The 13,295-nt window shown below is 33.5% G+C and overlaps 1 protein-coding gene across 1 annotated transcript in view; it reads left to right on the forward strand.

The window, feature by feature from the left end:
- Positions 1–12,442, forward strand: part of LOC109822083 — a 15,418-nt gene extending 2,976 nt beyond the window's left edge. The window contains exon 2 of the mRNA XM_020388248.1: positions 12,052–12,442. Coding sequence (XP_020243837.1) covers positions 12,052–12,168 — 117 coding nt within the window. The 3' untranslated portion in view covers positions 12,169–12,442. The remainder of the gene's footprint in view (positions 1–12,051) is intronic.

Genomic DNA, 13,295 nt, shown 5'->3' on the forward strand with positions numbered 1-13,295 from the left:
TGTTTGTTTCTTGTAACTAGAACTAAGGAGTTCAGCCTAGTACAAATCAAGGTTTTAAATATCGGATGTCGGGTTCATGTCGCTCGGCCAAAATTCATGTCGGATAGCGGAAATCGGGGATATATCGGGGGACATGAAAAAAATATCGGATTGTCATATCGGGTAGGTTGATATAATATCATAAATGGAATCTTCACATACTTGATAATTATATTGTCTAAACATATGAAAAAGTACATATGAGAAGGGTCTTCATTTTCACAAGCAACCACCAAGTTTTTGCTTTTGCATAGAAAACCAAATAGACACTAGAACAGCTGCACAATTCAGTTTTATTCCCCTTTCCATAGAAAACATTATTTGTAAAAGGCTTCTTCACTACCATGCCAATAAGCAAACTTTACTAAATTCTACTACATGTTACTGTAACCCTCTAGATCAATGGTTTCTACTACATGTTAATGTAATCATTTTAATATTATAACTTAACTAAGAATTATGCTGTTATTTAATACATTATAGTGAATAATAGTATTATAATTATACTATAGATAAATATTATAAATTGTTATAAATAACATATGATTTATTATGACTATCCTAAATTACAATTAAAAATATAATAATTATCTATTATAATTTTAAATAATTATTTAATTTATTATAAATGTGTAAATAAATTATTATTAAAGTATAATAATTATCCAGAATATAAAATTATTAATACAATTCTTTATACACAACTTTATTTATTAATGTAAAGATTTATTAATTGTTCAATTTAAGAATTTATGTTATTATAAAAGTCACTTCATAATTTTACACTCAAAGAAAAAGATTACAAAAAAAATGTTCACATACAAAACGCGTGCATTATACTAGTAGGAACAAAAAGAAAATTCTACTGAAATTGAAAATTAAACTCGTAATTGCTATTCTAAACTACTTAACTGCATCGACTAACAATTGCAGGATTTTTATTATATATCTGTCATTTCTCCAAACAAGAAACTAGTAAAACCGAAGTATATGTGCAACTAATACAAATAAATTCATGTGTTTTTATAGCCTTCCATTATAAAGAAAACACATGCAATAACAAGTAATTAAAACCTACATGTCAAAGATATTGCAAATCATATGATTTCAACATGTCAATGTGAAACCGATATTTCTGAATTTTGGCCGATTTTTTATGGCCGAAATGTCGTCCGATATATCCGCTATTTTCCGACATGTCCCCGACATGACCTCAAAAACGCCATACGCATTAAATTCAACAATTTCGTGGCGGCTAGGCTCCGAATCCGCAATATCGCCCGCCATGTCCGACATGGCGGCTGATATTTAAAACACTAGTACAAATCATTTCTAAGCTAATAATGAGAGTTACAATTTGCAGTTGATAACTTCTTTTCAATTCTGTCATCTAGAGCTTCAAATCTCCAAAAACGTTGCTACATGGATGAAAGACAGATTCTGTTTAGTTAATTTGTAAGCAGGTCTGAGATTTAATTAGTCTTAATTTCCTGATTTACTTCGAATTCTTGATTGGTAAGGTAAGGACTGGACCAAATCAAAATTTGGTTTCAGGTTGGATTTGGTTTACTTGGAGAAGTTTGGGTTATCTAGAGATTCTACTAGTTGGATTTAAATTTTGAATTTTAGGGGTTTTTTTTGGATGAGAATGAAGTTTGAATATTTGACAAAATTAACTTTCACTAAATTCCATTCTTTGGTTTTTCATGTTTTTGTTTGTGTATGTAGAAAATTGGATGGAAATTTAGATGTGGTCCACTTTTTACGTTTTCTCCAAATCCTTTTGAGATGAAATTTTGCTAATGTGGTAGCAAATCCAAGCTGCATTCCCCAACAATCTTTCCCACATTGCAAACGGAAATTTTGCTTGAGAAATTTGAGCTGACAAGTATTACTGTAAGATATACTTATATGGAATCGTTAAGGATTCCATGGAAACAAACAGCTCCGTAGGCTCTTTTCGACAAAGGTTTATGAAAGAGGGTGACGAGGAACAGAAACAACAACAAAGAAAAAATGAAAATAAGAGGATTGTTTCGACTGGACAACAACTAGTTATAGATAATGGATGTGATTGGCACTGATTGAGGGTTGTTCAAGAGCTTTGGTGCGGATTAGGATAGTTAGCAGCAAAGAGAAAAGGCAGAGAGGGTGATGGTTGCTTGTAGGGTGCAGGAGGAAACACTAAACTGCAGGAAACAGAGAGAGATGGCATCGTTTGGGATCTCTTATGGCTGCTGAAAAGGGAAAAAAAAGAGAGAAGAAACCAAACTAAAATTATAGATAAAATTTGGGCTTCACACCCAGATAACTCACATACATACAACACCAAAGCAATTCACAAGTTTACATAGAGTTTAACTTAAGAATTTCAATCATCTAATGTCTATCTCTAAAACAGAAAATACATGTTGTTTATAAAGAAACTTGAGAATAGAAAATAAATCTCAACCCTAACCACAAATCACAATTAATGAAACAAACAAATCAACTAATGAAATAGAAAATCGGCTAACTATAAATCTAACCAAAACGTCAAATAAAAATCCGACAATATTATTCTAATCCAAACTAAGTTTTCTAATCTTAACCATATATTCTGACAGCTATCATACATGAAAACTCCCATTGTGAGAGAAAACTAGACCTCGAGTTTTATAATGGGACAGTGCAATAGCTATCATACATGAAAACTCCCATTGTGAGAGAAAACTAGACCTCGAGTTTTATAATGGGACAGTGCAATAGCTCCTTTCGTTGGTGGGAAGAATTCTATCACAGACTGTAGAATCTTCATAATGAGTTGTAAAACTTGATATTGAGGATGTGGCCATGTATTTGGAATAGCAAACTCTATTATTGAATTGTTACATGTTAGAGATATCTGGAACTGCACTTTAATTTTGGAATCTGGGTTTGATTTGAACTCAAGATTTGGATCTCTTTTCTGCTCAGTTTCTGATTTGAGATCCTCCTCAAGCTTTAGCTGCTGGATTTATTTGATATGCTTTTGGTTCCAAATTATGTTCACACTTTGGATTGGCTTTCTAATTTTGCATCCGTTTTTGGCTCACATTCTGGCTCGAGCTTTGGTTCGGGTTCATAGTTTGGATTGACCTTCTAATTTTGCATCCACTTTTGGCTTACATTTTGGTTCCGATTTTCCTTTGGATCTAGCGCCGGTATTTATTGAACTCGAGTTCAGACTACAAATCGACATCTGGCTGGAGTCAGGATACTAGTATTGACTTTTCTTCAAGCTTTGAGGAGAAACAATAATATCTTCTAGTTGGTCGACAAGCATATCTCCTTTCAAGAAGAAACTTCATTGGTTCCCATGAAAGGATAGTCAAACGGTGACATGAATATCTTCTTAGACTACTTGATGGGGAAGGGAAACAATGAAGGAAAAAACAAAAATAAGAGGACTCTTTTGACCGGATAGCAGCTAGTTATTGATAATGATATGACTGGCACGGATTGAGGGCTATTCCATAGGTTTTAGTTTGGATTAAGATAGTCTGTAGTAAAGAGAGGCAAAGATGGTGCTAGTTGCTGTAGGTTGCAGGAGATGACTATGGACCACAGGAGAAAAAGAAGATGATGTTTTTTTTTTCCTTTTTGCAGTGAAGAGGGCATAGGGCTTGTTTTAAAATTTGTGTTTGCAAAAAAGCAAAAGAAGGGAGGACAAGAGGAAAACTAAAGAACACAATTAATAAAATACATAGCGGAGGCTTCATACTCGAGGGCTTCGCACCTAAAGCAGCTCATATGCCTAACACTTACTTGCACTCAAGAGATCTATCATAACTCATCAATTTCATTAATCATTCTCTATCTCTAAAACAGAGAATATATGCTATTTATAAAGAAACTTGAAAATAAAGAAAATCTCAATCCTAGCCACAAAACACAACTAATGAAACAAACAAATCAATTAATGATGGCTAAATGACCCTTAAATACCCTAAGTTGTAAAAAGTAACACTTTGATACCTAATGTTACATTAAACGCTGGACGCTTCTAGGCGTCGGACTTGGCGCCCAGCGCTTAGTCGCCTAGGCGGGCGCTTAAGCGGTTTCTGGGCGTTTTTTTCTTTCTTCATTTAAGTGGTAGTCGATGAGGTTTTGCTGAAGGTCGGAGGAGGTAGTGGAGGTGTTCATATTTGGAGGTTAATGAAGTTTGGAGGACGTGTAGGCTACGACACATAAAATCACAATCAAGGCCTACAGGGTGCAATCCACGTAAGCAGACAATGCTCCCCTAAACGCTCGTAAAATCTAGTGGGCATCCTAAATATCGTCTAGGCGCTAGGCGCTAGTTAGGCGGCCTAGGTACCGCCTAGACCTAGGCGTACGTCTAAGCGGACTAGGTGGAGGTTTTTTAAAACAGTGTTGATACCTTAAGTTGTAACAAAGTAGCACTTTAATACTCTTAAGTTGTAAAAAAATAGCACTTGAATACCATATTATTTCACCACATTTATACTTCAATATTCTAAGTTGTAAGAAAGTAGTACTTTAATATCCCAAGTTGTAAGAAAATAACACTTTAATATCCTAAGTTATAAGAAAGTAGTACCTTAATACCTTCTGTTAGTTGTCATGACATATTCGTAGGAATATTTCCATGACAACCACCAGAAGGTATTAATGTGTCAATTTTTACAACTTACGATATTAAAATTATACTTTTTACAAATTAGAGTATTTAAGTGTAAATGTGATGGAATAATATGGTATTTAAGTGCCATTTAGCCATTAATGAAATAGAAAATCAACTGACTATATCTCTAACCAAAATGTCAAATAAAAATCCAACTTCATTATTCTAATCCTAACTAAGTTTCCTAATCTCAACCATAGTAATTCAAATCCTGTAGGTTGTTCTACATCACCACCATTCTTGAGCTTCTCTCTTGAGCCTACACTTAGCATACAAATACATTTTCGTTTCTGTTTCTGATATTTCATGGATAGAAAAAATCTACTATATCTTGAATCTATATGTCAAAATCATATGCCTCTTCGTAGCCATCAAAGCCATAAAAAATAATTTAAGTTCCATTTAACCATTAATGAAATAGAAAATCAACTAACTATATATCTAACCAAAATATCAATTAAAAATCCAACTACATTATTCTAATGCTAACTAATTTTCCTAATCCCAACCATAGTAATTCAAATCCTGTAAGCTTTTCTACGTCACCACCATTCTTGGCTTCTCTTTTGAGCCTACACTTAGCATACAAATTCATTTCCGTTTTTGACATTTTATAGATAGAAAAAATATTTACTATATCTTGAATCCATACCTCGAAATCATACGCTTCCTCATAGCCATCGAAGCCATAGAAAATAAGATAAAGTACCAAACTTTCATGGATTAAAATCATATTGTTGTGAATGAGGAAGCCAATGTTCAAAAATACGGTTTTATTATGCGTGCGGTGTAGTACTGCATAATGATTAATCGGAGATCAATCAGATTATACGAAATTATGGGTCTTTGAATTTTTATTATATATTAATTATTTATTATATGTTAAAATATATAAAATCCATAAAAAATAGAAGAAATAATCTACCCAAAAGGGTTTTCTAGGGTCTGCGAGCAGGAAAAGTGCTTTCTAGGATCAGCGGACGAGGGGAATTAGAAAGCTCGATTAGCAGCGGAGATGGTTGGAGCAGTGTCGACGAGTTTGATTAGGGTCTACAAGCTTCGAAAAGAGGTTTCTAGGGCAAGGAAGGTCAGATATGGTCGGAGATGGCCTTGGATGGTCGAAGATGGTCGGAGGGGCTACTAGGGTTTGGGAGCAGCCGCAGTCGTTGTAGAGGGTGAGAGAACAAGAGGATAGCAATTAAAGATTAGGTTAGGATTTCATTTTATATAAGCAGGTCGATTTTTCTTCAGTGTATAAGTTAAAAATCCGAAATCTTTAAAACAAAAACACCCGCGTAAAAGCTTTATGCGGGCAATTTACCAATTAAGCGCTCAACTATGCTGTTGACCGCATACTTGACCGCATTTGCTCCTTTCTGTACAGTTTTCCCCCGCATCCGATTAATCGACCGATTAATCGCCGCATAAGCCATTTTTTTGAACACTGGAGGAAGCATATATTTGCCCATAATAACTGTAGATCACATGAACTTACTCTGATACCAAATGATGAGGAACGGAAACAACAGCTAAGAACAAAAAAAATAAGAGGATTTTTTTTACTAGACAACTACTTATTGATGATGTATTATTGCAATGATTTGAGGGCAATTTGAGAGGTCTTGGTGTGGATTAGGATAGTTTGTAGCAAAGACAAAAGACAAAAAGGGCACTGGCTGCTTGTAGACTGCAAGAAAAAAATACTGAACTGCAGGAAACAGAGAAGATTGCATTGGTTGGGATCTCTTGTGCCTATAAGAAAGCAAGAAAAGAGGAAAAGAGGAAAACAAAATAAAATTATAAATAGATTTCGGGCTTCACATCTTAGGTAACTCACTATCTACTACATCGAAGCAATTCACATGCTTATATAGAGTTTATCTCAGGAATTTCATTCATCAGATGTCTATTTCTAAAGCAGAGAATACATGTTATTTATTAAAAAAAACTTGAGATTAGAAAATAAATCTCAATCCTAACCACAAATCACAGCTAATGAAACAAACAATCAAGTGATCAACTAATGAATAGAAAATCAACTAACTAACTATATATCTAACGAAATATCAAATACAATCCAACAGCATTATTCTATTCCTAACTAAGTTTCCTAATCCCAACCATAGTAACTCGGATATTGTAAGCTATCCCGCTTCAGAGGGAATGAGGTGAATAATTAGCATACATAGCTCATTTATCAACCCAAATGGTCAAATATGTTAATCCATTAAGATTTATTCTGATATTTATAATTCTTTTGTTGTTGGGAACAGTGACGATTGTCACTACTTTCTTTATAATTAAAAGAGGTTATCTGTTAACACGTCTAAGGAGGCAGATTAGTAAACTCCTCAATCCTCAATTTTAGGAGTTAGCTTATTTGAGCCCTCTAACGATCTTCTAATTTTTATGTGTTTTTCAAACTAGGAGGTGTTGACTCAGTTAACATCCTGTGTAATGTTTTGTGTTCGGCAAGTTAAGGAAATGTTAATTTTCCTTGACTCCTGACTTAGCCTGTTACCAATCGACATCTTAGTTATTTAAAATTATAATTTAATTATATTTCAGTTGGGACTCTTTAATGTACAAATACATATATCATTAAGTTATTTTTTCTTTAGGGTTGTTTGTTTCTATGGATTTTGCAATAATATATGGAAACTGTGGGTACCACGTTAATACTTTGCAGCCTCAAAATCTTACGCATTTTGTTGTTTCCAGGAAAAGATTGCTAAAAAAATAGTTGGGATTTGGTGTCATATTGGCAAAATTTCTTATCTTAAATTTTCTCTTCACAAGGATTTTGGGGAGAAAGTGAAGAGTGGACCCCACAACTAACTTTACATCCAATTTTTTGTATAAACAAACAGAAAACAAAGAAAGCAGGAAAGTTTAGGATTATATTGAAAAATGATTTTATCATTTATCCAAACTCCTTATTTCTCAGCCGAACAACCCCTTAGTTGATGAATTAAAAATTTCATATTTTGTTTAATGTTTGTTTGGAAGTGCTTGTTTATGGATTAAGATGTGAATTCTATCTATTGTGAACGCAGTCATGAAGCTATTCGACCTATCTTCTTCATTTTTATTAAATCTCAATAAAAATAAAAACAAAAACTAACAATCATTTCTCCGGTTAACTTTAATTTTCACCGAACTCATGCACTAGTACAATGCTCACCATCAACAAATGTGGCATAACTAATCAAAATTAGTAATCGTAATAATTTACTGACTCCATGGTGCTATTGTTACAGCTTACTCTTTCTTTGTTTGCTCCAAGTTCAGATATAGGAGCTTGCATGGTATAGCTCACTGCTAAAAATGTTTATAGCGTTTAATTAAATGAAACTTTATATAATACCTGTTGCAGGCTCTCTTACACATTATCTATTACATTGGTGTCGCCTTCTTGATATTAAGTTAACAAGAATTTTTGTTCCTTGAAACTGATGCTTACATTAATGCCACCAAGTGCAACGGTCGGTGGCTATATAACTTCTATGCTATGCGTGATGGTTATATTTTATGGACTTTGAAAGGTTGCATTTAGCCCACTCTTGATAGTAAGATAATTTGGCATAACTAATCAAAATTAGTAATCGTAATAATTTACTGACTCCATGGTGCTATTGTTACAGCTTACTCTTTCTTTGTTTGCTCCAAGTTCAGATATAGGAGCTTGCATGGTATAGCTCACTGCTAAAAATGTTTATAGCGTTTAATTAAATGAAACTTTATATAATACATGTTGCAGGCTCTCTTACACATTATCTATTACATTGGTGTCGCCTTCTTGATATTAAGTTAACAAGAATTTTTGTTCCTTGAAACTGATGCTTACATTAATGCCACCAAGTGCAACGGTCGGTGGCTATATAACTTCTATGCTATGCGTGATGGTTATATTTTATGGACTTTGAAAGGTTGCATTTAGCCCACTCTTGATAGTAAGATAATTTTAAGGGAAAATACAGCAAAAATCCCTAAGATTGTCAGAATACTCCCCTTAAGTTTTAAAACTAAACCCCTCCTTTTGATTTTTTTCCCCCATCAAACAGGAACACATGGGTATCATGTGACCCACTTAATGAAAAAAATGCCCCAATCTCTTTTCTTAAGGGAAGAAATTAGTATGAGGTATTTTGCCGTTAAATGGGTCGCATGATAACCATGTAACCTTGTTTGACGAAAAAAATAAAAGAGGGGGCATAAAGTGTTTGTTTTAAAAACTTCCAAGTAATTTGCGTCATCCCTATATAACTTAGGGGGATATTCAATAATTTTCCCTAACATTACTACCTAGAACCAAGGTGTTGAATCTTGGTATTTGCACCAGTGTGAGAGCTTTTCCAAACAATGGTATAAATAGATTTGGTTGATTTAGATCACATATATCAGAATTTTGGAACCATATACTAGAGAGTGGAGAATATGTATTTATGTATGCATGCATGGATGCATGTATTTTTTTCCTAATGTTAGCGCTAGGCTCACCTAGGTGCCAGATTGCTGCCTAGTGCCTATGCGGATGCCTCGACCTTAGGATAATTTCATTTTTTTTGTTTTAAGTGGTGGGAGAAGAGGTTTTGCTAAAGGTTGAAGGAGATAGACGAGGTGCTTTTAGTTAGTAGAGGAGGTCGGAGGAGGTCAAAGGACGTGGAGGTAGCAACTGAGGAAATCGTGATCAAGATGTAATAGGTGCAGTCCATGTAAGTGGCCCACGGTCCCCAGACACTCTCAAGACCTAGGCGGGCGGCTTAGATACCACTAAGGCTTAGACGGGCTCCTAGATCACTTCTTAAAACATCAATTTTTTTTCAAATTTTAATAAGTTAATTAGAAACTCTTTTGACAATTGTCACTTGTCAAACTTTAGATTAAAGTTTTCATGAAGTTTTGCAACTTGTCATAGTTATTCATGGGTCGTCATTTGTTCTATTTATTAAAATTGTCCAGATGTTTGAAAAACATGTTTAACAATTTTTTATTCTAATTGAAAAAACAAATGTTGACCTGTATATTCTTGTCTTGTACTGTTATAATGCGAGCTAAAAATTTCTCATTGTTGCATATCTTAATCCTTTTCATTTTTGTTAATCATATTTTTTGTTAGGATATTAAGGGTAAAACTTGGGTTTGGCTCAACCCAAAGCCTAATAAGCTAATGCCCTCATCATGCAGGAATAGGTAGAGCTTTTGAATTGTCTTGGTCTTCAGTTCAAAACTACCAAGCAGACTTAAAATTTGGTTGTGCTTGAGTTGGCATAGTTCTCCATGAGACATCGTTTGTTGTAGTTATTAAAATTGTCCAGATGTTTGAAAACACTGTTAACATCTTTTTATTCTAATTGAAAAAAAAAGATGTCGGCTTGTATATTCTCGTACTGTTATAATGTTAGCTCAAATTTTCTTAATGGTGCATATATCTTAATCCTTTTTTTTCAACCATATCTTTTTGTTAGGATATTAAGGGTACAACTAGGATTTGGTTCAAACCAAAACCAACCAACCTAATGCCCTCATTGTGCAGGATTAGTTAGAGCTTGTGAATCGTCTTGGTCTTCAGTTCAAAACTACCAAGCTGACTTAAGATTTGGTTGGGTCCAAACCTGCTAAAAACCTGAACCAAACCTAATCTGAGCCATCCGAAGCTGCATGAAGGTCTTTATGTGTTTGTTTTTATCTCAGTTTGTGATTTTGTAGTATGATTGAAAGTGTTTGATTATTCTTCATCTTTATTGAGGATTGTTTCTTAGTTATAGGCTTAAAGTATTTTCTTTTTTTAATCTAAATTATTTTTTAGAACATGTATATCTACTTTTTGCCTAATAGAGGTTGTCATGTGTCTTTTAAATGCAATCTAATGCAACCATATTCAGCAGTGTTGCATGGATATTTGGATACAATTTTGAGTATCTGAGTTTTGTCCTGGACGACCTGTGCCCACTGAACCCTCACGGTACAGCCAAGGTTTCAAATATCGGCTATTGGAAATATATCAGACAGGCAAAATTCATATGGGATCTTGGTTATGGGGGACATATCGAGGATAACTAGTAAAAATCAGAGTCATATTGGATGGTGAACATATATAATATAATGTCCTAAAATATAATTTAAGCACATTTAATGAAATATCGAGAGAGGGTCTTCGAGAGACGTTGTTGACAAAGTTCATCGGGTGAGGAATTTGCGAGTGATTTGGGGGAGAGAACGGTGGAGGCAGAGAAAATCAGGGTTACACGATTAGTGGATGCAGGTGGGTTTTGGAGAAAAGAGGGTTTTTGTCTCCAAACGGAAACCAGTTCACTTAGAATGTCAATTGTAAAGAATAGGGAGATTTTTAACTCTTGAGAAATCAGTCATTTTATTGCATTTACACTGACATATCAGGACAAATCAGCCAAAAATAATATGCGATAAATTTTTGCAGAAATCGCATCGGTCATGGCGCAAACCCTATATATCGGCTATAAATCGATAAAATCAGTATATTTTTAAAACACTGCATACAGCTATAAGCTCTTCTCAAAGTTTAATATCCATGATCCAAAATCTGAACCCAATTAGGCACATTTAGCTCAAAGTTTACTATCCAAATCCAGTGCCGGATCCTTGACTTCTGTTAAAAACTTGATTGACCTCTTTTTTTATTCTGATTTCTGAAGCCTTAGCCTCACTACAACCATGATATAGTGAAGCGTGGAAACAAGAGATAATGCATAAGCACCAAAGTTGCTTCTATAAAGCAAAAAGTGGCCTTTGTCATTCTTGCTCTCTATAAGGATTCAGTTACAGATTAGTAGTACATCTTAGCAGATGTTTGTATTGTTTCAATTTTAGATATCAACTTAAATAGTTTATTGTTGTGTTATCTGATAGTGCTTGTTATCTTGCTTTCTGCTTTTGCTGTTCTTCGTAAAGAATGAAATGGCTTTGGGCTAATGCAATCCCCTTTTGCGTATCATGGCTCAAATCTGCTGTTAAGGTTGAGCTGCTAACCATGACAAATGTATATGTTGCAAAAATAGACTAATGATGTGATGCCACACTTCAATTTTTTTTGCCGAAGGCAGTGTCTCCTTGGATAATACGAATTCTACATAGATGATCTGCATTTGGATAAGTCTATTTACTTTTGCCACTGTCTATAGATGAGGAGTAATTGCAATTTACCCTTATGGATATAAGGTTTAGAGTGTGATACTTACGCAATTATCTGAATTAACTTCCATTCGTTGAATTTTCTTTTTCATAATTCAGCATAATTATTTTTTTACTCATTGAAATACCAGTTGATCTTGCTTCAAGTAATCCAATTTCCCTTTTCCTCTTCCCAGGTTAAAGATAGCTATGACTCTCTCGAGGGGCGTTATGAAGCTCTGACAGCAAGAGTTGCCGCTTTAGAAAACTCAAAGACCATCGAAACTACAGCAAATGTTGAGGGATCTGAATAGTTGTGATATTCTTCAGTGAATAAGTTTTTATTCTTGTGTTGTGATGAGTTCTTGTTGTTTTCTTAGTCAAAAATTACAATGTTGAGATCTCCATGAGTCTGAATTGAGGAGGTTCAGAATGTTTTGATAAAAGCTACTATGCCAGGGTGATCTAACTTGTATTTCTTTTCATCCTGACAATTGTATCTCGATAATGGCTGAGACTGACATTTTATGTTTCCTAGTTCTCATATGGCTCCAGGGCCTTGAAAGCTTCCGTTTTGACTTTGATTTATCTACGAACAGGTGAATTCACGCCCAATATGTATCAGCTGCATTCATTGAATTTGAGAGTTTAGAAAAGCTTATAAAAGCATTATGGTCTATAATTGCAAGACAGTATACGTGAAAATACAGCCAAAATTATTGAGATACTTTCATGAATGAGGCCTCCACGATTGATACTTGTATGATTGAAGACTATTTTTGTTACTTTTTATAAAACTAGTATAGCGCACGTGTTTTGCATGAGAGCTTACCTGTTTTGTTTTATGTTTTTCCTTTTTCTTTTTTTGGTTGATGAAATGACTTATATAGCAATAAATTCTGAACAATTACAATTTTGTTAAAATGAATAAATTGTATGATAAAACTATGTATAAAGAATTGTATGATTAATTAGTATAGTTTGAATAACTATTATAATTTATTCTTAATTTATTAAAATTAATTATGATATATTAAAAAATTTCTTCTCTTTTAAATATAATAATATGATACATGACATAATTATAATACTTTTAGTAACTATATTTTAATTTAATAATCCGTTTATTACACTATTAGTAAATAATTTACTAAATTAATTACTAAATTACGATGTAAATTATTAATTTAAAAAGTACTATTAAAATCATTATACCATCAATACTATTACAACTATAATAAATACAAATTATTTTTCATATTATTATCATATTTTTAAAAGGCTAATAATATGCAAAGTAACGAGTAGTCCCCCATAAGAGGTGAAACTCATAGGTGTAAGGCATAAGCATGACGAACTTTTATTATTTTTAATTTTTCTAGAATTTTAAATATTATGTGAAGATAAATTAAAGGTAATTTTCAAATGTTCTATTAAATAA

Source organism: Asparagus officinalis, chromosome 1 (assembly GCF_001876935.1).
Source record: "Asparagus officinalis chromosome 1, Aspof.V1, whole genome shotgun sequence".
NCBI lineage: Eukaryota > Viridiplantae > Streptophyta > Magnoliopsida > Asparagales > Asparagaceae > Asparagus > Asparagus officinalis.